The sequence below is a fragment of the Necator americanus genome, chromosome II, assembly GCF_031761385.1.
Source record: "Necator americanus strain Aroian chromosome II, whole genome shotgun sequence".
In the NCBI taxonomy this organism is placed as follows: domain Eukaryota; kingdom Metazoa; phylum Nematoda; class Chromadorea; order Rhabditida; family Ancylostomatidae; genus Necator; species Necator americanus.
Window position 1 is genome coordinate 12,932,990 of NC_087372.1, and position 26,650 is coordinate 12,959,639.

At 39.4% G+C, this 26,650-nt stretch overlaps 2 protein-coding genes across 3 annotated transcripts; both read right to left on the reverse strand.

Moving 5' to 3' along the window:
• Nucleotides 1–754: 754 nt before the first annotated feature.
• RB195_017681 (uncharacterized protein) lies at nucleotides 755–3,066 on the reverse strand (the record flags this gene model as incomplete). Of its 2 annotated transcripts, XM_064184778.1 has the most annotated exons (11): nucleotides 755–879; nucleotides 1,158–1,203; nucleotides 1,259–1,316; nucleotides 1,438–1,465; nucleotides 1,571–1,591; nucleotides 1,650–1,782; nucleotides 2,387–2,447; nucleotides 2,522–2,538; nucleotides 2,758–2,838; nucleotides 2,899–2,944; nucleotides 3,002–3,066. In XM_064184778.1, the coding sequence occupies 11 exons, from the start codon at nucleotides 3,064–3,066 to the stop codon at nucleotides 755–757; spliced, it is 681 nt and encodes a 226-aa protein (XP_064040659.1). The 2 variants fall into 2 exon arrangements, with proteins under 2 accessions (XP_064040659.1, XP_064040658.1); XM_064184777.1 differs by lacking the exons at nucleotides 2,387–2,447; nucleotides 2,522–2,538.
• Nucleotides 3,067–6,465: 3,399 nt separating this feature from the next.
• On the reverse strand, nucleotides 6,466–10,882 carry RB195_017682 (uncharacterized protein; the record flags this gene model as incomplete). The annotated part of the gene is made up of 5 exons (XM_064184779.1): nucleotides 6,466–6,598; nucleotides 9,120–9,198; nucleotides 9,271–9,397; nucleotides 9,453–9,521; nucleotides 10,820–10,882. The coding sequence occupies 5 exons, from the start codon at nucleotides 10,880–10,882 to the stop codon at nucleotides 6,466–6,468; spliced, it is 471 nt and encodes a 156-aa protein (XP_064040660.1).
• Nucleotides 10,883–26,650: the final 15,768 nt, after the last annotated feature.

Sequence of the window (26,650 nt, forward strand, 5' to 3'; positions counted from 1 at the left end):
TAACAACACAAATAATACATAAACACGAATTTTGTAGGAAAATATTTTAATAAGTTCCACATTTTAGAATGACTAATAGTTCTTAAACTTCGTGTGTTTTTTATTCATTCAGAAATTCAACAAAGAAAAACAACTTTGTCAAAAAATGACCGACTGACAACTTTTTTCCTTTTTTCGCCATTGTAACTCTGCATTTAAGAATCATTTATATGTATTGAAACCCTCCAAAAGTGACTGTATTACATGTACTTTAGGAAGTTGAATCCTAAGAATTATCTTAAAGGCATCACCCCACGAATCTGAGGTGGTGCAGATTTCAGGCGGAGTATTTTTACAAGGGATAGTAGATTATGGAGAGGAGGATCGAACTCGTTGTAGAAAATAGCGCGCCGGGTCGTTTTTTACGGCAATTAGGAAGAAATGGACGGAATCACTCTCCTCCCCATAATCTACTATGCCGTATACGAAAACTCCACCTGAAATCCGTACCACCTCAGATTCGTGGAGTGATGCCTTTAATCTAAATTCAATAATTGTGTCTCCACATGTATATGTAGTCACGAGCGGGCGGCACCTTCACGGAAGGACGAAATTTAGGATAACTGTGCGGGAATTTTGACAACGCTTTTTCTCAGTGAGATGAAACATTGGGTGAAGTAAAAAGTTCTGAGCATTTTTTTTAGCTTCTTTTCAACGATGGCATTAACATAGCTAGGACGAACCGGTTTAGATCAAATATACGCCGTTTTCTTCGTTAACTTTTGTCCATTTTGAGTCCACTCCATAATTGCACTTTTTCAAATGAGGAAGTCCTCGTCGTTGTTGGCAAAACTTTGACCACCTCATTTTCACAAGCCCTTATTGAGGCTAGTTTTGTACCTTAAATAAGTTTTTACGAACGCTTAAAAAGGTGATAGTCGCTTGGTGCGAGGTCTGGACTATATTGTGGGTGCGGTAGAACCACCCATCCAAGCTCTCAGAGCTTCTGACGCACCGTTAAGGATGTGTGAAGGGTGGCGCTTGAAGGGAACACTACACCTTTCTTTATGGCCAATTCTGGCCGCTTGTGGTCGCCTGCCTCAATGTGGTTAGCGGTTGAGAGTAGAGGTTCGAATTGAGGTTCGAATTGAGTGTTTGGCTCGATGGGAGGAACTCACGGTGGATGATTTCCTTACAATCCTGTCGAACACACGGCAAAACCTTCTTGGGCGTTCATTTGGGGTTGGTGATCGTCTGGACCGGGTCACCGCGATTTGACCAAGATCTTTCTCAGTTTTTGTTCATGTAGTGTCACCGTGATGTGACGCTGGTGCTCCCTGAAGACATTTAGCGAAAACTCTCAGAACTTTTTACTTCACCTAATATTATGGCGAAAACGCAAAACATCTCTTACAAATCCAGGAATTTAAGATTTTTCCAAGAAGCAATTCTTCATACCTGTATACTTTTATGCCTTCTTTTATACCTAAAAAAGTGATGACATGGATGAATGTGAAGTGGATTTCATCACTCCTATGTGCGAGCGTTAGATGTTGCTTCGTTGTCTATTCTCACCACTAATCCACTTCACACACTGTCATTTCTTCATTCCCTTAAGTGCAAACAGTTGTTTCTTCGAATAAGTTGGAGCTTCTGAAGTTTCTGCTCACACGATTTATGGAGGATCTTTTTTTCTTTGCTGTCTTCGTTGAAAACTATTTTTTGAACGTTATGTGCCAGTAGGGAGAACCCGACATGGAGAGCTTCAGCGAAGATTCTCTTCAGGCTGTTAAGTATCGAGGACTGAAAATACGAAATTACGTCAAAACCGTGTCCCTAAGCGTTCACATCAACAAACTATTACATCTGAGCTCCATTATTGATTGATTTCTGAGCATCGAAAAAAAGAAGAAATGAAGATGATGTTCATCGTCCAATAAGAGTTGCTTAGGACATAAACAAATAGCGCTTATACCAAAAACCCTCAGTCTTAAAATCCATGATAAGCCCCAATATCTCCTAATAAGGGCAGGATATGTTTAACATCCCTAATCTTTTATTATTCATTTGGCAAGAAATGTTTGGATTGGATACTCCTAGCTCATTCGATTGCTGCTCGTTCCAAATGGCTCTTTGTAACTCTTGGCAGTGTGGAAGAAAATTCTCAAACAATTGAGTTTGAAGAATTCCCCCCGTGATCGCCTACAAAGAAAAAAGAGATAAGAACCGGTGATGGATTAGGGATGGGAGTTGAATTGAGTATTTTGTGGTGTGGTTTTACATCAAACCGACGGATATCTGATGCAAACAGCGAGCGCAGACTCGTGATGGGTCAAATGACATCACGAAGCGAATATGAGAGAGGCTATCGGTGCACTGTTTATATCTATAGAAATCAGGATCTTACAGTAAACAATCGTATCTTGACAATGATTGAAATGACCAAAAATCTCCTCGTGGAAGTCCTCCTTAAGATTTAAGATAAAGATTTGAAGCAATCGTATCTGGTTACATGGCCCTATTTTTGGCGAATGGTCCGTACCGATTTTTCAATTTCTTCTATGTCTTGAGTTGTCCGAAACCACTCTTCAGGGTTATTTTATACGGTGAGAACGAATGTTGCACCCATTAAGAAGTGAAATTTAAAGAAAAATTAATAAATATGAAATGATAATTGATTAAATGAAATTATAAATTAAATAGGTACATAGTTTTAAATTGATTTCCTTGAGCTGTAGCTAAAATTGGTATTGATCGTCTTTATTAAACAACGGCTACCGTTTCGGCGTTATCGCCTCCGTCAGAGCCTGGAAAGTTCAAAGCCATTAGTGATTTATCCTCTGAAAGCGCCTCATCACCCTACAGAAAGCACTCAAACGGTAGGCAAACTCAAACAGCAACACATTGGCTAGCACTTACCTCATTAGCTAGACTTGTTAACGCAGCAGACCACCACGTACCACAACTACGAGTCACAAGGGTTTTTATATAGGGACCCCACGGCCCGCCCGTAGATCAAAACCGGCATAGGTCTTGATATAGGGATAACTCGTTTGTGATAGCAATGCACTGATCCTTCTTGTTCATTTTTGGACTTTTGGCGGTTATTCAAAATGCCTCCCGTAAACACTTCCACATTTTAACGATTATAAAATTACGGACAACGACCAAATCTTTCCAATTTTACTTGGAATGCTTCGACATTTCAAGCACTTTTTATTTCATCGCTCTTATACGCTCCAAAGCGTTTACATTCAGAGGCCTGACGTAAACTGCAAGTAAAAACCTAAGCTGCTTAGATGTCGTTCTTGACGTAAGTAGTCATAGTCGTTACTTTCATCCTGGATTCTACACCTTAGCTTTTTCCGCGGATAAAATTAATGGCATCAATTTTTTCATGATGCAGACATGTTCAAAGTAACGACGTCTGTTTCCTGAACTCTTGCGGAATTTTTCAAAACTTTTTGTGTGATCGCAGAAGTACTTGTCATCTTTTAGGCGTAGAAAACGCGACAAACATGAAAAGTTTATTTTTCGCTACGCTTAGTCGGTTTGTTACTATAATTCTGAAACTCACAAAAACAGGGTGAATTGCTTCGGGGTAAAATGAAGTTAAGGGGAGGGGGGCACACCAAGTAGCGCCCTTATTTCTGGAAGTAAATAACTAAACGAGGCGGGGCCCTACAACCTAAGAATTAGTCTTAGAGGATCTAGGACATGTAGGCTAAAGTTATTAAGAGAAAAAAGTGAGATAGAACATCCAGAATTAAGAGCGCCACGGAATTCCCTCCCCCTCCATCCTTCAAATACATTTTCTCGGGCCCTGTTTGTACTCGGAAACTCTGTGACACTTTTTTCCGCTTCCAACGCTACCTGTTTGGTGTAATTTCGATCGCACGTCGCAATCACTTTGCAGCTGAATTACTCATTGTTTATGTATCTACAGAGTTCTTTCATAAAAAGAGAAATTCTTTAGCTTCCTAAGAATTCCTTATGATTCGGTTCTACTTCAACGTTTTCTCGTACCATTGACTTTTTCAGACGTGTTTCCAAAGGCGTTTTAAGTTCGGTCACCAGCAATCCTTCTAGGGATACTCATTTTCCTACAAAATCCTTTGATTTTCCGTTATTCCGCGAAATATTTTGAAACTCATCAAAATCAAAAGTTCTCAACACTTTATCTAGCACTTTTCTAGCTCTTCTACCAAAAACACTCCCTCGTGTTCTACTTCTGCTATACATTACGGGAATCTCGGTGTTCATGCCATTGTCAAAGTGGCAATTCGGCGCTCTCTTTCGTCTCATGGGAGTTGAGGGAGTGCGTTGCCCCGGAAGAGATGGACACTGATTATCCACACCCACCCATCTTGACACCAGCACTCTCACCGTTTCCCCATTCTTTTCCCTTACTTCTCGTCAATGCGTATGTCCCCACTTTCGTAAGTACATTCGTTCACGAGAAGTACCTTCTTTCCTACGTTTTCCTCCCTTTTCCTCTCTTCTCACCTCTGAAGCTGAGTAACGAGACTATATCGTTCTGTAAAAATCCTTGGAGAAAACTGAGCTTCCACAAAAAAAAAAATTCTTCTCATACATCTTAGAATATCAGGACTACATCTTTATAAGTCTTTAATATATATTTTTATGCATACATCCTTGTATATACCTACATAAAAAATTTCTTCGAAAGAGATTCAGGTTGTGGGAGAGAGGTATAGAATGTTAGCCCTTTACGATTAACAGAAACTTTCTGTTAAGTCTTCTGAGAGAAAGCTGAAGTGCGACTTTTTTTTGGGAGGAAATGCATTCTAAATCATCTTGAGAAGGAAGAATCGTTTGAGGGCAGTAAATTGACACTAATCTCAAAAATTTCAAGCAAAATTTAGACGCAGTTGAACAAATGTAAGCTTTGTATCGGTGGCTGTTGCGGAAATTTTCCAGGACGAGCGTAGAGCAAAAAAGAGTAAAACATCTGAGAAACTCATCAGGAGAACAACTGAATACTATGGAAAATTTTAGGGGAAAAGGCAAATTAGAGAAGCCAAACATCAAAATCTATATTTGTGTCGGAACAATTTTTCTTCTGGAATAGTTCACAATACGAACACAACTTTCCGGAAAAGACTTGGCTTCTGCATTTTCTTGAAAATTTAGAAATAAAAAGAAGCGTTTCTCAGTTAATCGCTTAGAAGATAATGCGCTCCACCGCTTCAAACAAAAAGAGCAGCTTAAAGCTTCTTCTTCTTAGCCCAATAATTTTATGAACTCTTAATCTTCCTTTCACAAAAAAAAAACTGAATCAACAGCCGTAAGATTTAGATCGTATACCTCCAGAAAATTTCAAATTTACTATTTGGGAGACGAAGACTCGATAGAAAATCCAAAAAACAAGCGCTAAATTTGGAAAAAGGAAATTTTTTTTAACAAGTGCAAGGAAGGATAGTACTGGAAGCACAAGATAAGCAGTAAGTGGTAAAGGGTTTTAATCTGGAATATTTGTGCACATTCCACGCACGTCAAACTCCCTTCTCACTCGTACTAACAACTGTATGTATGTAGTCGCCGCAGAATGTATTTACCCAGCTGAACGCAACGCATGTACCGCATCGCATGCTCATGCTCTCTGTCGAACGCGCATTGTTTCGCCTCACTGCCGTTTTCCGAGTCGAGGACATGTTACACGAGAACATTTGGCGCCGACAATAGATGGGATTGATACAGAGGTTAAATTTTAATGAGAACCAACTGATTCTTGGTAGATGTTGGGTCTTTTTTTAGTGTTTTTTTCAGAACGAGTATGTCATCGGATGTTTTTTCGGTGGAAAAAGCAGAATAGCAAAAATTCATAAAATATGTGATTTATTGCTAAATAACAAAATTCTATGAAGAGCCCAGGGCGGGTGTAGTGTAGCGGCTAGAGGTTCCGCTTCCTGCACGATCGATCGGAGGTTCGAATCCGCCCTAGTGCTCACCAAGCCTTTCATCCCTCCGGAGTCGATAAATTGGTACCGGACTTGTCTGGGAGGATAAAAACACTGACTTGACGCATCGGCTAGCCACCGCAAGTCATTGTATAGGCCAGTTACACGTTCGTAAACCCCAAACGATTCTGAATTGAAGTGAACGTGGGGGCGCATCCCGAGCGGATTGATTAGCGCGAGACACTTTATCCTTTATCCTTTATGAAGAGCCCAACTCACTTGATTCCTGGAAATCTTTCAAGGCAGTACAACGCAAGCATTTTTTTGAGCTATCCACTTTAATTTTTTTCTCTTTCTTCCAGTGCTAATTTCTTCTTCCGCAACAATCGAATGATAAATTAAAAAAATTCATTTCCAGCTAGTTTGTTCCATTCAACAATAATTTTTTAAAACAATTAGAAGTTACTATTTTGATTTAACAATTAAGATAGTAAATGTTCATCATATTGGAAGGATACACGTTCTAAATTGGCAAGAAAAGAAAGTGGAGGTCCGGTCGGTTCTTTCATTGTTGCGTCTTATCACGGTAGATAAGTGCTCCACCAAGTTTTACCGTATCGCACATTGTTTCCGGCAAGTCACACGCCTTCTTTTCCGCCTCGCTGGAGTAGTTTATAGCGTGCAGGGCATCGCAGAACCTGGAAATTTTCATGAACTTCTATGAATTGATTTAAAAAGAGATTACAGCGATTACAAGAGCTTTATTTCTACTAGATAAGATGACCTAAATGGACATGATAAACTCCTTTCTCATGTTTTTGTTTCTGATTTTTTTGTTTTTTTTTTCCAAATGATTAAAGGCATCATCCCACGAATCTGAGGTGGTACGGATTTCAGGTGGAGTATTCGCACACGGTATAGTAGATTATGGAGAAGGGGGTGATCCCGTCCATTTCTTCCTAATTGCCGTAAAAAACGGACGGAAAAAAACGGATACGGATTCGAGCGTTCCAGCGCGCTATTTTCTACAACGAGTTCGACTGGAGCGCGCCAGCCTTGTGCGGCGCCGCATCTTCCGGACCGTTTTTCACGGCAATTAGGAAGAAATGGACGGAGTAACCCACCTCTCCATAGTTTACTATGCCGTATACGAATACTTCACCTGAAATCCGTAGCACCTCAGATTGGTGATGGGATCCCTTTAATGAGAGATCGTCAAAAGACTTCAGCTAGACGATGCTAGGGAAAGCTGTGGAAGATCGTATCAAAGGATTTGGAATTTCCTTCCAACGCAGGTTCTGAGGCCAGAAACATGGCACTTCCCCAATTTTTGCGAGTCATGCCTCAGAGTTCTGTTTCTTTTCTGGTCCTCATAGGGTGCACGATTGAAAATCCTACTTTTACTGCGCTAATAATTTGCTAATAATTTATAAATTTGGATGCAACAAAGATAATAACCGCAAAAAAAGGCGTGCTATATAGAAAAAAAGTTTTTTTTTTTTGAGGAAGAGAGGCGTGACAACGTTGAATTCACGGTGGTTACATCAATCGCACTGCGTTATTTCCACTCATAACCGGATTATAAAGTCAGTGTAGTGGGAATGTGATTCTTTTGCCAGGATCCGTGTTGACAAGTAAATGGCCTCGTCTATGATCTCTGCTTCACTTTCAATTTTCGCTATGTTACTGTGATGTCGATTTTTTTCAGAGAGGCGATTAATCAGAGTCACGAAATTGATAGGTTGGGCAGGTCACTGCAGTTACAACCGTCGAAGAATAGTTGTCTGTACAATCGCTGGATACGCGTCGGGAGTGGTAGAGGTGGTATGAGGTTTTACTGCGATTATACGGCCGATGGTTCGGAACCGTCGCAGTGCCTTTCAATCAGACTTTTCGTCCCTCCAGAATCAATGTATTGGTTTACTATCTAGGAGGATAAAAACATAAACACATCGGCTCGCCTCCGGAATTCCTTTTGAGGTTTCATAAAAATCTCAAACAACTCCAAATTGAAGTGGAATTCGTAGGCGTATCCTCACTGGGATTTATCAACGCCATGCACTTTATGCTTTATCCTTTATTTTTGAACAACTGTTGAAGTGTCAGCATTATTTAGCGGATAAAGGGAGGATAAAGGGATGGAGTAGAGTTATGAAAATGATACAAATTCGTTCGTTTACACCAGTAGACACACGTAAACAAACGTGACTTGCAAGTGATTGAAAAAGAAACATTTCGGTGATGACTGCTGTACACCGCCATTTCTACTTTCATAAGGCTACATATAGGTTCATACGTTCATGAGGTACTATGCTTAATCTAAAAATGTTCATTCTAACAGGGGATCTGATAAGGAATAAAGAAGGATGGCTGTGACCATCTTTCCATTCCATGTGATGAGTATGATTATGATATACCGATGTTTTCACTTCAACGGGAAGTTGGTTTATTTAGTTTAAGTGATAGTAATAACACCATAGTGAGGATTGTTAGCGTAATTAAAACGAGGTTTAAGCAGTAAGGTACGATTTCAAAGGACTCTCCTAATTTTCTCCCTAAGATAAACGTGTGTATGGCTTAAAGGCATCACCCCACGAATCTGAGGTGGTGCAGATTTCAGGTATTCTGTAGTACTAGTAGGTGTACTACTAGTAGGTGTAGTATTCTTATAAGGGATAATAGATTATGGAGAGAAGGGTGATTCTGTCCATTTCTTCCTAATTGCCGTAAAAAACGGCCCGGAAGATGCGGCGCCACACAAGGCTGGCGCGCTCCAGTCGAGCTTCTCGTAGAAAATAGTGCGCCAGAACGCCCGAAGCCGTATCTTCCTGGCCGTTTTTTACAGCAAATAGGAAGGAAATGGACGGAATCACCCCCTCTCCATAATCTACGATCTCGTATACGAATACTCCACCTGAAATCCTACCATCTCAGATTCGTGGAGTGATGCCTTTAATCGCAGCAGTCTATCCATCGGCCAACTTTGTAATCAAAACAGTCGAATTAGGCAATATATGAAAGCGTTGCTTTTTCCAGAAAATCCATTGAATTCACAATTTTTGGCAGACAATCGGAGAAGAATGAATGGCAGACTATCGAAGACTATAGAGATCGAATTACTGAGCTGAGCACGATCAAGATTAATTCAAGTTGTTAACATGAAAATGCTTATCTTTAAAAGACAAAAATTAAAATCGAAAATAAAAAATATTAACAAACTTCGTATCGCATGCATTCTGCCCTTCTAAACCTTGTGAATAGCAAATATCATGCCATCGACATGCGCTGTTGATTTGCTCTGTAAGCATCGGTTCAACGTTGAATGAACTACTGGATTTTCTGTGTGTGTGTACCCTGCAAACACGCATACCAAGTACCGTCGGACATTTTTTCTGTGCCATAGCTTTTGAAAAAAGCTTAGTCGGCCATATACGATCAGCACCACATTCCCAATCCGTGCTGGACCATTGTTCCAGACCTGCTGCCCAATCTCTGATCTGAATTTTTTTGAAATGCTGAAGCGCGCAAGAACTCTTTTGATGCTTTTCTTACCTTTGTCACGGTGCTCGAATTTTTTATTGATTCAATGGCACCACTGAATAATTCTCCAAAAGTGATGGCCTGGAATTGAAATGATTCCGTATTAATTATGTTAATCAATTGAAATTAAGCTACAGAAATGTGATATAAATAAAATATATATTATAAAAATTTTGATAATTATAAAATAAAAATGATCGATTATTTTATAAAATAAAATTATAAATATATTACAAAAATCTTGTATTTGGGCTTTACTTTATCCTCCTATACTCCTATTATCTTTGAGTAAGTCCTTGTATTCAATTGTATTTCATTATCCTCAATCTTCATTTTAGTTGAAGGCGAGTTCTGGAAGATTTCAGAGATCCGGATCATTTCTCAACAATAGGAAGGGGCTGGAACGTAGTTTTCAGCTATCCCAATGAGAAAACTTACATCTCTATCCCACAAATCCAGGAAGTTAAGACATGAGGAGCATTCAGATCAAGGACCGCAAAACACGTTCGACAACATAATCTTCGTACAATCACAGAATTAGCAAAGTTTCCACGAACGTCGCCTTTAACCCTCAGACGACAGCGCTGCCACCGGTGAGCCGTCCAGTTTGGTCGCGTGTCCTATTTTTTAAAAAGTTTTTCGTGGTTCATTAATACTTATTATTTTCTTTGTTCATATGTAGCTTGTAAAAATAGATAGGCGTCACATAGGCAAAAAAGTGTGGTGTCGTCAATGGGTTAAAGGCATCACCCCACGAATCTGAGGTGATAAGGATTTCAGGTGGACTATTCTTATACGGGATAGTAGATTATGGAGAAGGGTGTGTTTCGGTTCATTTCTTCCTAATTCCCGTAAACAACGGGCCGGAAGATGCGGCGCGCGCACAAAACTGGCGCGCTCCAATCGAACTCATTGTAGGAAATAGTGCACCGGAACGCTCGAACCCGTATCATCCGGGCCTTTTTTTACGGCAATTAGAAAGAAATGAACGGAATCACCCACCTCTACGAATACGAATACTCCACCTGAAATCCGTACCACCTCAGATTCGTGGGGTGATGCCTTTAAGCCAGTTATGAAAAGGTTAACAGAAGATTCTACTGATTCTACACTCATTTTGTGCGAGAGCTCTTAGATTATTTCGTCGGACTTGCTTTCGCAGACGTCGTACATACTCATGACCCTGAATGCTCCAAAGGTCTTGCCTCAAACTCCCAGATTTCTAAGAGGAAAAGGGGAGGAATATTATCGTAATATTTTTGCAATTGTGGTGTTGAGATCCTAAACGCCAAAATTTCTCCTACACAATCTCTTTGGACCATCTGAGAAGTAAATGACTTACCATTTCCGAGGAACTGATTTCTAAGAAAAAACCTTACCGATGACCTTTGGAACTGTAATGCTATCACGAGGCAGCAAATAGCATAGTAGAACCTCAGCATGCCGACAGTATCACCGTGACTGAGTCAGTCCGCAAACTGGAACTCGCTGCGATGTTTGCCGATGTTCGATTTTGTAATCATACGTTGATCCCCCACTTATTGTTGTGGAAAATTTTTTTTTGCCCATACACACATGTAACGCCCGTTGTTTTGATAGGTCTCGTACAAAGAAAAACAACACTAACAAGGAAGATTTTGTTCTATCCTATGTAAATAATTGAGGTCCAGGTGCGGTTGCATTGTGGAGACCGCGTGATCTTTGAACCAAGAGGTCACCGCGACTCACAGGCTGAGGAAGAGCACGAATATGGGTTGAAATCCCGAAATCCCCATTCTCCATCCCACCTAGTGTTATCCTTAGAAACGGGACTCCGGTTTCTGACTAACTTATTGAAGTCTTCTTTTATACTCTTGATGGTACTCATTGTCTTTCCAAACCCATCCACAAAAAAAAATTAAAGTTAAAAAATCAAAATAAAAAATGAGAGGATGTGACTAACAACCTTCGATTGGAATTGCTCACGTCCTCGTAGTACGAACAAATCCTCTATGTAATTTAGTAAGAAATTTGTGAGAAAAAGAAACGTTAATTACTTTTATTAGAGAGTCCAGAAACATGATCCATGCGAACTTTTGCAGAGAAACTGCTATAGCTATGTCTCACTCCAAGTGAAAAAATCACGAAAAACGAAAAAAAGGAAAACGATTATATGTAGGTAGAAACAAAATTACAGTATATGGAAAAAAAAGTGCGTGCGCGCGATATGGAACAGAACAGAAAATGTGGAACAATCATTTTACATAGAAAAAGAATAGCATGGTACCCACAATTATGTAACATAGGATTACATTGTCAAAAAGCAGAATATTTTGATATTTGCGAATTGTCAACAAATGACAGAAAAAATAGTTGAGATATTCGCCCACTGAGTCCAAGCATTTGAATATTAATTGGTCGAGATTCTGGCAAATATTCTAATGCTGAAGTTAAGCTTTTAAGTTAATTAAGCTGAAGCTCCACCTAAAAATATTGGAAGTTGCATATTCGATCACTGGAACTTTAGATAACCTATGACTTGAGTACTCGAAAACGATTAGTAGAGCTCGTCTATTCGGATTTTTTTCGAAACATTTACACAAAAACTGAATAAATAATAGAAATACACAGTGTAAAGTCTAAGGTAAGTATAGCAGTCTAGATTCTCTTTCTGGAAGGAGTTTGGTGGAAAATTGTGTCATGTGTTTTACTTCGACTTGACTTATTATTTTCTTTTTGTGACAAGTTGACAAGACAAGTTTCTTTTGTTATTTTATAAGTATTTGTATGGAATTCGAAAGTTCTTTTTTTTCTCCCACGAATGAGTCTTCCTCTCATTTAGGTACTTTCTTTCCACTCTCTTTGCAATCAATCATCTCGTAAAAATAGCTGATGTTTCCAAAGTTACCATCACGGTGTGCTTAGATGACGCAGCGCCTCATAAAAAAAGCTCAGCGCCGATTTTAGGATTTCAAAAACGTTCAAAGACCAGCAAAAACCAATCTTATAAAACTTTAAGACATTTTGCGCAAACATCAACCAATAAGAACCTACATATTGGCAAAATATTGACTTTGATAAACAGTATTTCTCAAAGTGTTACTGAAAGAGGATTGAAGGGAAACGAAATTGAAAGAATGAAGAATTAATCAATATATTTTATTTTACTGCATATTTTCATTGCAACGTCAGGGAATCTACCAAAATAACGAAAGATTGCCGGGACCTCACCACCTTTTTCCCAATAGTGTTTATGGTATTTACGTGAAATTACAATTATCTATATCCCAATTTTTAGTTGCTGGAGAATTTGATCTCCATAAAAATCTTGTTCAATGAGATTAAGCAAGAGATCGATGAGGGGCTAGTTAAGGGTATTAGTTCATAATAGATCTGAAAAAAAAACATTAAGTCTCTTGAAAAGAATGGTCAAGAAAGTTAGCAGTATAGCAAGTGGTGATTTTTTATATAGGAATGGCAATTCTCCAATGTTATCGATCATCACTTCTCGGCAATTTTTCTCCCGTTTTCCCCGATTTCTCCTCATTTGAAAAACCCAAAAAGAGTAAGTCCACCGTTCTCTCGAGGGGCTAGATCCGCGTCTCTTCCAGAGCATCCCAACCTTCTCTTTTTCATTATCAACGAGATGGCAGATTGAAGGAGTAAACACCATCCATTCTTGTCCAGTGTTTACATAGCATAAACGGAGTCGCTTGTTCGCGCATAACAAAAACACATTTTTTCGCTGTTTTGTAGGCGGAAAGGATGCGGCCGGCCTGAATCCGGTCATGCCGGGAGCGGTCATGCTCCCGGCATGACCGGACTGGCCGCATCCTTTGCCGCAACTGGAACAAAGTAGGTAACGCAGCCAACCGGTCAGTTGTTTCTGACCTGCTCCAGCCATGACACCATAAACATACCCATGACTTCTAGTCCAGCGTCTACCTTACAGGTTTCACGCCCCTCACTTCTGTATCCTTGAAATAGAGCATGGGGATCTATTAGAACGAAAAGTCTTCAACACTGTATGCTTAAGGAGGGGAGTACCACAAAGCTAAGAAACTTCAACAGCATGATTCGCTCCCAATCAAGTTTTCGTGCCCTTATGGTGAACGAATTGGTGAAAGTTTTTCTCCGGAAGGGTAAAGGGGCAGACTTGATACAGGGGTTGTTCCCTGCAAGCCTTTCTGTAGGTGTGCATCATGTCATTAATATCTAGAAGCCTTAATTGTGTCCTAAAGGGCTTCTGCGTCCCAAAACGATTGCGACAGCGCCACGCATTTTCGATTTTTAATCCAATTCATAGATCACCGGCTATGTGCTACAGTGCCCTTTCGTGGGCAGGCTTCGATCTGCGGATGAGGTTCAATCTCTGCAGTGTGACAGATTCAGGCCCATTTAAGGAGGAGATCTTTGAAACTTGCAGTACTTAGGCGGAAGCATGGTCGGAGCGGATCAGGTGTTTGGGGTCGTCGTAGAAAATTATGGAAAACTACAGATTATGTCAAATGTTAAAGGAGCAGCCAAAAGTTCTCTTGTTATCCGAAAACTAAGTAATAACGAGTAATAATTTAATATAAATTACTATAATAATATTGTTATTTATAAATATAATATAATATATATAATATAATAATAAATATATAATAAAATATTGAATCTTCTCATTAATCACCTTCTTTGGGTCAAAAACGTTCAGAAATCATTCAGTGGCCATAGCGGTTCATTAAGGTCAGAAAGGTTCCAGAAATCTATGTATGTACATGTCTGCACCACAACTAATGCTTGATTTGATGTTAAAAATTGTTGACAACAAGGATTTTTGAATGTGATCATTTATTTCAAACATTAGTGGAGAGATTTAAAAAATTGGTTCATTTTCCACGGATCCAACTTACATGTTTCGTGCGAAGTCACCTATCTGCCTGTCTATATCGCACTTTTACTTTTTTACTCATTAAAAATTTCTTGACATGACATCGATGCTGTAGTTTCGGAGTGGTTAACCGTAGAAATTTTGTCGAATGCAACAATTTCTCGATCTTTGGTCCATATAAGAAAGGGTGACAGAGCAAGGCTGCGGCCGAGATGGCTATATTCATCGCAATGGTCATAAAATTGACGAAGAAATATGCATTTCGAGAATGTATTCCTCAAACTACATGGATAATGTCAAGCCAAATCTTTCTGGAAAGGCTAGAAAAGATCTTGCTTTTTATGAAATGAGGCGGGGAAAATGAAACGGGGGACGGGAAAGACTCTCTCGCTGTGCAGAACCTGTATACAGCCCATTAGCGCTTAGGAGGAAAAACTAACTGACCATGTGCCCGAATTCTGCGACAGAGTTCGAGTATCACTGTAAGCCTTCGTCCCCGCTGCTAATCGAACTTAATGCAGAACACCACGAATCTGATGTGATGAGGGAATCCGCGGGAAAAGCTAGAGATGGGGTTGCAGATTGGGGAATCCGGGGTGGTTGCGCTCACCTCTATCTAACCGTAGTAAAAGAAAGCGTGGGAACAACTTTAGTTCCTACGAGGCACGTTAGAACGCTAGTCTATGTACACGTTCGAGTCCCCTCATGAGACTATAATCATTAGTTCCACTTGGATACGCTGGTTAGAATACATTAATGATCCTCGACCGCTCGCACTTGGGCGCGGCGCGTGGGGAGCACCTTACAACTGCAGAAGGCGTCTTTCACAGTGTCTTTTGCCGCGATCAGCAAGACCTGAGCGAAACTACCCCGGATTCCACAATCTACAACCTTAACTCTAGCGTTTCCAGCGAATTTCCTCACTACGTCAGATTTGTGGTATGCTGCCTTTAGCTTCACATTGGGACACAGTTTGTTTTCTAGCAGTCTGCGTTATTTCTCAACAATTGTAAAGAAGAAGTGGTGTCAGCCCAGCCCCAAGAGCGCAACCTGCAGCTGATCTAACACCATTCCCTATCTCTTATACTTATTTCAGCTAGCACAGTTTCTTTCGCCATTAAGCTTTCATCGCTTTGCGCATAACTGAAACACACATTGTCAAATAGAAATAAGAACAAATAGAAAATAAAATCGGAATTTCAGAAGAAGAGATTTTAAACCCAGTGAATCTTCAATCCTAATCTTGTTTTTTTAACTGCAACGGAAAAATTTAAATTTTACTTTCACACATCCAACCTAAAGAAATTGTACTGCGATGAAAATGATGTGGAAATTCGAAACTACATAAAATATGTAGCTTTATTCGATGGTAAAAGGGTTCAAAATAGGAAAGGAGATGACGGAAGGTTTCAGATAAGTGCTGCATATCATGGAACAATGTACTTTTACCTTTGTAAAGAGTGGATACTAAAGAAGATAAGGGTAAACGGGTTTGTTTGAAAAGGTAATATAATACGCAGCCTCGGCACTCCTGGGATAGTGACAACAGGATTTTCAAGAAAAAAAAAGAATAAAAAAACTTCTCGGTGGAGATTCTATGACATTAGTAAGGAAATGGAGGTTCCGTAGGCTTCCAGTGCACTTCTATATAATAATTTTATATTTAGTAAATTTAGGGAAAATCATGCTGTATTTGCACTTTTCATTCAATTCTGAGGGTTCTGTCAGATTCCATGCCAAATTACTTTTGTGGACGAGTCAGTTAGGCAGAACAGATTTTGTTTCTGATTTGATGAAATTTTTAACTCCCTTTGTGACTATTTCTTGGCTTCGTGGTCTAATGTATCTATTGAAAACATTTGTTCCACAAATGCGGCCAAGATCGAAGATCCTGCCACTGATTTTTTTTTAGCCTTTAGTAATCGTTATATAGAAGTTTACTGTCTACATCGAGGTTCACCTTGTACATTTTGTCAGTCGCCAGAATAGGATTGTAGCAATTCATCTGAAAAATTCTGCTCACAAAAACTGTAGTTCTATGCTAACTCTTTTAAACGTTGAATACTATAGCATAAGCGGAGTAATGATGTGATTTTAAAGGCAACGTACCACGAATCTGAAGTGGGGAGGAGGCCACAGCGAAGGCGCGGATTTGGGGTAGTAGATTGCTGAGCCCAGCGTGACTCCTCTCACCTCTCCCTAATCGTCCCAAAGTTAGGAGCGTAGGAACTCCTTTAGTTCCTTCGAAATAAGTTAAGGCCCAGCTCTCTGTACGCGTTTCGGTCTCTCAACAGCCTATTCATTGGTTTTACTAGAACAGGGTGGTGAGAAGACTTTATAAGTCTTCAACCGCTCTCACGTGGATGCGGAAAGTGCACAAGGGAAGTGCATTACACCTGCAGACGACGTCTCTCACGCCGTCTTTTGCGACGATCCAAAAGAGCCGAGCGGAACCACCTCGGATCCCGCAATCTACAACCTCATCCCTAGCTCTCCTGCGGGTTCCTTCACCACTCTAAATTCGTGGCTGCCTTCAAGACTACGTTAAGACCCCTGAGAACATTACATAAGAGTTACGCTGCGTCCCCGACATAATCTCGCGCTTTAGCTGTTGTAAAAATAGTGTTTGTTCTCGTGTTAATGCTGTCGTATGTATGTGCAGCGTTTGAGATTAGGTAGCGGTTTCTTTCACCACTAAAAAGAAGATTTTTTTTAAATTTTTTGTGTTCAGACACCGCTTAATGGTAGTACTTTTGAGAGATGGATTATTTCTGCGATAATCGGACAGTTTGTCCATCTTGCCCCTCATAAGAACCTCACCTACTTTTTGCCGGATGTCGTTGTCGTAGAAGATGTTCGATGCGAACACGGATGCACCTCTCCTAGCACTTAATCTCCATGATTTCAAGACGCTTTTTTCTCTGTGGTCGCAAAACAGCGGTCGGTGCGATAGAATGTTACCTTGAACGACGATTTAGTATGTGATGAAAATGTGGGTTTTTTTTTGAAGATGGTGTGGCGGCAACGTAAAGGATTGGGTGCTACAGCATGAACGACAATCCGACGAGACTACCTCAGGTCAGCCAAGCCTCTGTGGAATAGACACATTTGTTTTCTTTGAGAGACGAACAACACTGGTCTGGCACAACGGATGGCTCCTGAAAAACTTTCTGTGAACTAGAAACACATTTATAAGCGTCAAGGGGTTTTTAGCAGAGAAGTTAAGCGTGACGGCATTTTTCAAAGGGACTGATTCACGCTGAGCACATTTTTGTGTTGCAAGTGGGGATGCGAAATATGAAGGATGGTGTACGATCTCTTTTATATTTTAAGCAGAAGGCAGTCAAAGAAGTGCCCGGGCGTGCCCCATCGACAACTTACCGTCTGAGGCATCCAACTGTTTCGGAAGTAGTAAGGAATTTCAGCGTGTGAAGCGCAGTGCAGTGAGTTGAGCGCCACGGCGGTATTCCCATCGCTGGGCGAGTGAAATCGTCCGCAGATAGGGAATCTGTAGACATTATTGAATTGGAAAATAATGCGCAAAAGATCACTGCTATCCAGAAAATCAGAGATCTTCGGAGAAAATAACTGAGAAAGAGAAGTCATACGATATGTGAAGAGGTGAGTTTTTGTAGACAGAAGGAGAAGCGGTAACCCGCATTGGAATCCAGAACGTAATAAAAAAGAAAGAGTGCGAGAAGAAAGACCACCAAGAAAAACCATCAAATTTACTGAGTAGAGAAAAATTATGGAAAACAAAGTTAATGACGCTTTACTTCTCACTTCTTCTCTTGTCGTCAAAATTGGTCTTTCCAATTGACATCTTTTTTAAATTGTTGTTGATGTCCTTAAAGTATCAATCACACTGGTTAGTGAAAACTATTAATTTACTAGAAAATTCTGTTCACGATTTTTTTTCAATTATCATTCAGTTAAATGTACAATTTTTCTCTGATCATTTTGATCCTTCGAGAGTTTGTCTCGTGCTATTTTCCTCATTGATTTCCCTAAGTATATGTGGAAGTAGACTGCGAATAAACCTACTGTGACCACTCTTTCCGCAGCGTGCAGTGTCAACCTGCCTACCACTACCGCTACGTCCTTACAGATTGTTGTGACAGCGTTGCGAGATAACCATAAACAAAATTTGATACGTGCAAAACAAATGAGTCTCCGAGGGAAACGAACCAGCTATGGGTCGACTACTGAAGCATTTCGCTTACCTACGACGCTCAAAATCCATGTGAGGTTCTTGACGAGGAGATGTTGAAAACGGACGCTTTTTTCTTAATCGATTCTTTCTAAAAATACGCTTTAATTCTAGAGAAAGAAGCATTTATTTTTAGCAACAATGAATATGTTATGACTTTAATGAGGCTCTTCTTCGCCATAAAATTGGTGTCTAAACTTTTAGGGATGAAAATAAAAGAATCCCAATCTTTTTTTGTTAACGCGATGACTAATAAAACATTGATGTCGTATTGATTGTGTTCTCAAAGACAGTAGAAATATGCGTACTTCTTTTCCCAATCACTTCTGTTCGGAAGAGCGAGAACTTTGCATTATATTCAAAATATAACCGACCGAAAACTGGATAAACAGTTGTTGTTCCGAATATTTATTGGAATAATTATTGTGATTGTTCGATTTTGATAATTTTTTAAATTTTTTATGATTTGGCTGGTCACGGTGACCTCTCTTTTAATATAAGATTCTAGCCATCTTCTTGCTGGGAACCCTGTCATGTTTAGTGGAACTTTCACTTCCTGTATTGGTAATTTCTTATATATTATATATTATTATACTATAATTATATCATCATATTATTGTATTCAATTCTTACGTGGAACAATCTCCAAGTTCTCTTTTCTTGAAACCTCGGACTGGAAACTGTAATTATGTTTTTTTAGGCTAACGACAGCTTCTTAGACCCCGGACCATTTTTAGGCCTTTGATAAAAACGAAGTTGTCGAAACGTCAGCCCAACAATAAAGTTTCCAAAAAATCTCTTACCACAACAGGAAAACATAAAGTTTTACGTGAAAACTCTCCCGTTGTTTTAGTTACCTAACACTCATTTTTACAAACTTTCTAAATATCTATTCTATCCTTCTTTCTATGGATGCTATAATTTCTTACTTCTTTACTCTTCACGAGTTAATTTCCTTATTTTTCTAAAGTGATTTCCTTCTAGCTTTTTTTGTCGTTTTGCTAGTTTTAAATTCCTGCTGTTCGCAATGCTGCACAATGTTTTTCTGGATTTCTTCTCATTTCGTAGAGGCATCTGCTCATTGCCTTCACTTAAGCTGCTGATCGTTTGGGAGCGATAGTTTTCAAGACCTAGAAAAGTTTTCTGCCAAAATGAGCCTGTTTCAGATTACTTTTGTTTGATTCTTACAAAAGTGTAGATCTGGTAGCTACATAGGCTGCTATAAAATGGACGGACCGGATAGCATGCTGCCAAAATCTTCTTCCTTTTTTCAAGAGAAGGAAAGAGTTCGTCAAACTGCAACAGCTTGACAGAAAAATCGACTTTTGCGATGGCAAAATTCTACCAGTTTTATTATTGGCGGAGCGCATATAAGATTTATTACTGCAAAGGAATCTGATAAATGGATTAGCGCTCATTTTAAGAGTGCGTCTAGAAGAAGACATATTTATTCATGGGAACGTTCTAGTGGTTCCCTTGCATTAAATACTTGACCATCTCTCAACGATGTGCGTTTCTTTACAAATTTTCTGATATTTTCCAGGAATTTCCATCCAAATTTATCAAAAATAGAAAACAGGTTATCGCTGTATACTATGATTCTAACAGAGCCCTTAGAGTCTCTTAGTTTTTTTTTAACGTTTTTCAGTTTAAAATGTTTTTTTTTCCAGCAGAAGGAGAAACGTCTGGCAGTAGTTAGGTCTCTAAGATCCGAAGAGTTGTATAAAGTCGTTAAAGAAGAGTTTGTAAAACTAGTACGCAGATCCAGAATGCACTTTCCACGATCGGTGACTGATGATGGCCAGTTGATAATTGTGTTAGTGTGATGGTGCTGGGCCCCAGAAAGAAAAGAGGCCTTTCTGAACGTGCATCCAATTGATTTTTGAATGCCGTAGGGCGGAGAGGAAGCGCCAAACTTCATTGCCGCCTCAGCCTCTATGTCTTCTTTAATTACCTCACAACTGTTATCCTTTCCAGGATATTGATAAGAATATTTTTCCGATTCGAAGCCATCATTTTGCTTAAGACTTAAGAATCTTCTGTTACTCTCGGTTATTCTAAGAAAGGAGCAAAGTTGCATGTCCTCAGGGGTTAGCCTCTGTTTCTCACGACTTTCCATTATTCACATGAGATGTCGCATTGTCTAGAGCAATTTATTCTGCCGCCATAGCAATTTTACACCCATTGCATAGTGGTTCGTCTATATTATACTGAATATTCTTTAACCTTCAACGTTTTTCTCTATAATATCGCATGTCATTTTTTTTTGAAGTTTCATGGGAACTGAACCTATTTGAATGACCGTTTCAGGAAGACAACCTTTTAAGAGATTGACCTTTACTAACTTTAAAGCCTCCTAGGCACACGACATTCTTAAATCGAGTTCTTGGGATTTCAACTTTCACCTTCGATTCGAAAAAAAAGGAAACTTACCAGAGATTCCGATAGGCTGTGAACGTCATTGTTGAAGACTCACGCTTACCCTCGTTTTTAGCGGAAATGACAAGAAAAGAGAACTTTCAATAAATTCTAATAAACATATCCACGCATTTTATTTATTTAAAATAGGGGAGAAATTAAATAAATTTGATTAATTAAAATAGAATTTAATTGATGTCGAAAAGAAAGTTATGCATATAGTTTTGATAATTTTGATCAGTGTACATATGAAATGAGGAAAAAATGTAGAAAACCAGTTAGCACGGGTAAAACTTATGTTGCCTAGGAATCCGTCATCGACTTTGCATAACAAATTTGACTTTTTCGTTGGAAAGACATTGAGGCAAGGGATTTTGCTGACATTTTCAGATTCTTTCTAGAAACAATAACATTTCACACTTCAGCAGTTGGCAAAGAATTACTTTCTCTTGTGCTGTGTCCTTTCTTCTCTCTCTCATGCGACGAAATTTTGGGAACGTTCTATAGAATCTGGTTTCTAAATTCAAACGGATGTGAAGGTTTCAGTGGCCGCTTTCTATTTTTCTGGCTCCATTGTTGTGCTTAACGTAAGTTTCTTATTGTTTAACCTTGTTTTTGTCTTTTTTAAAATAGACTTTTTAATTTCAAAATTTTAACTGTTCTTCTTTTGCTCCTCATTGCTATGCTACCACCATCATCAAATTCTTCTGTGATTTTTTTCTCACCACCTACTAAATCCCTGTTTTCTTTGTCTGAAATGAAATAAATGAACTGTAGTTATTGCCGTGAGACAATCGACGTGCAATATTTCTCCAAAGTGTAACCAGATTTTTTTTCAAAATCGATGCTCTTGTGATCGTTCACCTAGCTAATCTAAATAGGAATCCATAGGTAACTTCAGTTTTAACTTTACGGTGGTTATGTTATCGGTTTTATTAAAGTGATGATCCCGCTACCTACAGTGAAGTGTCACATTTTTTGAAAAAATGATATGTCTTCAAATACTGCGGTTTATCAGAATCATTAATTTTGGTGCAAGATTTCTGTTCATTTTCGCTGCTATCCGAAATTCCCCTTCTCTTCGCGTTCTGTGATTTGCTCGGTTGATAAGTATACGATTGCATTTTCAGAATTGTGTGTTCTTACACCATTACTTGTCGAAAAAGTAGAGGTTCAAGAATCACTCAGCTGAGATTTCACAAGAGATTCACATGCGAAAATTTTGCGAATCGGGGGATTTATTTAGTTTATTTTAGTGAATGACCATTCATAGAAATGCGAGGTGTACACGGTTTCAAATGATCTGAGTTGTGGTGGATTTGTGTAAGAGTTTGCGGCAGCAAAGAGATTCTCACTACCTTCAATCGGGCTGCGGAGGTGATCAGGAGTGCGCGCCTGGGGGCCACCCACGTAATTGCACCATAGTTTTTAGACAGTTTTGAACCTACTGTAAGTTTCAGGGCGAGGGATAATTACGATAGCTTTAGGAACAAACAATATAAACATCTATTTGCAATTATTTGCAAACTTTTTGGTTTTTGTTGAGTTGTTGGGCAAAATTCTCGAATTGGGTATGCGTCAGTTAGTGGCAATGACAAACTTGATGGGTCTACGTCCGAAGAAACAAATCAAATGTCATTTGAAGCAACGAAATAAGGGCTAAGGGGGGGGGGGGGGGAGGGAGAACTTTTATGAAGCCAAAATGGATGTATTGAAACTTGTTTGGTTTAAAGGCATCACCCCACAAATCTGGGGTGGTGCGGGTTTCAGGTGGGTTATGTGCCTATACGGAGTCGTAGATTACAGAGAGAAGCGTGATTCGGTCTACTTCTTCCTAATTACCGTAAAAAACGTCCCTGAAGATACGGCTTCGAGCGTTCCGGCGCGCTATTTTCTACAAGTTCGATTGGAGCGCCCCAGTCTTGTGCATGCGCCGCATCTTCCGGGCCGTTTTTATGGCAATTAGGAAGTGATGGACGGAATTATCCTCCACTCCATAATCTACTACCCCGTATAGGAACTCTCCACCTGAAATCTGCACCACCCCAGATTCCTGGGGTGATGCCTTTAAGCAGCGATACGAGAAAGTACGGAAGTGGAAAATTCCATGTTTAAAGAGCAAATTGATGTAGTGTTGCGATTTATTGCAACTGGAGAATCTAAGTAGTACTTGAAGACATCATTGTGAATTATCCAAAGGACAGAGCCAACATTTTAGTCATGCCTTTGTCGTTGGATTTCTCGCATTTTGCACATGGTCGTAGAAAAGTAAAGATATTCATTGGTCACCTAAACGTAAGTTTTCAATCTTAGTTAAAAAACGCACAAAATTGTATTGATCAAGACGAAAATAAAAAGATATGTAGTTAGTGTGGGCGAGTGTAGCGCATGCGGTAAGAGTTTTCGCTGCGACGGTGGATGGTTCGAGACTGCCCTGGAGCCAACTAAGCCTCTCATCTTTCACCATCGTCATAAAAAACACTAACTTGACTTATCGGCTAGCCCCCGCAAGATATTGTATAGCCTAGACCTCACAAGATTCTGTATTAAAGGGAACGTGGTGGCGCATCTCGGTAGAGATTACTGATGCTATACATTTTGCCCTTTATCCTTATGTAGCCAAAGTGTGCTACACTGAATTGGTTACAGAGATCCAGCCCAATGTTCCTCTGCTTGAGCAGCAACCATCATACTATATTATAACGAGCTTATTGTATAGCATATTTTTTTTACAGCAGCCTGAACAAGTAGCGCCAGACGTCAGCCTTTTTGAGGTGCTCGCTTTCACTGATTCATAGGAATTAAAGAATATGACATTTTCTGCTGTATTAAATTCGTATTTTTTCGTCCTTTTTTAAGAGATCGAAGCATTCGCCAAGTGCTGATTTCACAGTCATCTTTCTAACGGCATCAGTACCACATTTGGAGAGTATTCAAACTGGATTTTACACCCATACTCCTTTGAAGGCGCCACAATGTGGAGGCATTATTCGAATTGTGGGTTTTTCTCCCTTTCCAATCAATAATTAGCAGAAACAGGATAATGTGCCAACATAAAATGAAGTTTCGTCGTCGTGGTTATAAAGATAAGTTTCTACGTAAGATCACGTAAACAGCCAGTTACTTATTGATTAGCCGTTTGCAGGCGTGTTTCCACTTTCTTAAGGAAGAATCTGACCAATCTGATGAGGGAATGTGGAGGGGAATACGCGTCCAGGGAGTCCGTCCAGTGAACGGTTCACAGTGTTTCATTTACTCCTTAACGTATTGGCTTGAACTTATTGTGCGGCACTACGGCACCGCGGCGGAAGAATCCGTTGCCTTAACACCCGATGTTTTTTGTGCGCCATGATGACGCAGTACAGCGCAATAACTCCACGCGAAGTTGTTAAGAAGTAGATGGGACATTGTGAACCGAATCGTTTCATAGCCGTGAAAACTGCGCTTGCTGCGTTTCACCTCTATATACGTCACCGCGCGCTTCTTTCCCTGCACGCTTCCTTTATAAGGTTGGTCAGAGTCTTCCTCTAAAAGCTAAAAACATCCATGCAAAGAGTTGCTTAAATAATAGCTAAAGGTTTACGTGATCTGATGTAGAAACTTATCTTTATTAGTAAACAAAATGACGATCACGTCATCTTACCTCGGCACATCATCGTCTTTGTGCTAATTATTGATTGGAAAAGGAGAAAGGTGGAAACTTATCTTTATCAATACGATGATGGCGTTTACTTCATTTCATGTTGGCACGTCATTCCTTGCTTATGGCTGCTCGTGGTAATGCAGGAGAAAAGCACATACTCTGAGTAACGTTTCTTGAATTGTGGCTGAATCGAAGGAACATATGTAGGTGTTAAACTAAGTTTAAGTATTCTTCAAATGTTCAACTGCGATATCTAGGATTTACAAACACTTCCATCAATGTTGGAATTATTAAAAAAAGGACTGAGAAAGCTTGTTTAAAGAAATAGAGATTCAACTCCATAGAAATTGCCCCTACATCTAATTTTTATTGATTAATGATGGCGAAGCGAAGCTTCCCATCGGTTTGGATACTAATTTAAACCAAAAACAGTTCCCGTAAATTTTTGCCGGAGAATTAAAAGTGCTTTTTTTTCAAAAGAAGTTTATTTTGTTTTTTTTTTTGTTTCAAGGGAAAATACGCACTGATGGATGGTTTTTTTTTTTGTAAATATTTTGCATGTCTGACTATCTTACATCTGGAGAATATTCAAGTCTGTTTTTCATCTATAGTCCTTCGATTCCGTGAGGAATTTGACAACATATTTCGAGGTAGTAGACAAAGTTTTGTGTCTTTTCTCAGGAGTTAACATAGAATGCAAGCGTGAACTAACATGAACGGCGTCATCATTCTAATAAGGATAAGATTACGTAAACTGTTAGCTCTTAAACTAGCTACCGTTTGCAGTTTCCACTTTCTGAAGAAAACATTTCATTAACATGAGAAGAACGTGCAAGGAAATAGACACGCGGGGGAGTTATAGATGTGAAAGACAGCACGTGCAGTAGTGATGGCTATAAAACGAACGCCTCACAACGTCTAATTTGGTCTTTGCCAAAACCAATGATCGATATTAGTAGCTTAGAAATTATTATTTTTTAAGGAAATCTACAAGAAAATTAATTGTTGTAGGACGCCCTCTTCCCTCGACCCTCTAGTTCAAGAGAATTTTCGGGTTTTTTGCAGCTAAAGCTATAACTTCGGTGCCTTACATTACTTATTGTGATTTTTGACAGTTCGTAATTCGCTAACAAATCAGGTCTATCTTCTGTCGGCACAACGCAATAAAGTGCAGTATTCGTCCTACTGTTTCGATTTTTCTATAATATGTCTCAGCTGCGGCTCAGTTTTGAACCTGTAAAGATGGAAACTTTTCATGTGATTTCACAGAAAACTTATTTTTTTACGATTTATTGGAAGTTTTTTTTTTCAAACATCAAGTTTACTATGTTTTTGAGGAGGAAGGGATCTACTGAATAATGTTGATTTTAATAAATCCCTTATCACTCAAATTTTCTTTTTCAATAAATTTTTTTGAAAAAAATATTTCAGTGGTTGCTTTTAAGAGTTCTAATTACATTCAATCAATAGAGCTTGCACGCACGAATCTATTCATTTATAGCTTTTACAATAGACGTCAAATCGAGGTGTGTTACGAAAAGCACGCGTCTCTTTTTCGTCTTCTGAAGAAGAATTAGCGATTCTACTGTAAGGGTGCTACATCTAATCTCGTTAACTGCTAACTATTACTTAAGCAGCTGTCTGCATGCACGTATTTCTGAAGAAAGGATCCAGCAAACTTCGTGAGGATAATTACAGGGGAGCAGACATACAGCGTACATTAGGTCCACTTATCACGACCATAAAACGGTTCACAATGTCTCAATTACTCTATCTCAATTACCGCTTGGTATTATTGAGTTGGTGCATAATAATCCTCCTGATTCCAGTTTGGCGCCAATTCTGTCACGCCAGAATGCGCTAAGGCTGTGGAATCCGCAGCAGCATTTTCTGGCGCAGACGCATTAATCTGACGCCGTGAGAGTCGTCCCACCTCATTTATAGCTTTCTGGCAAACGCCTACCTTTCTGACACATTTGGACCGAAAGACAAAGCCACACATACATACACACGGACTAAGCGCGTTATTATCAATCATATATTATAATAATAACGGTTATCACGTGTGTCTCTGTATGTCAGTT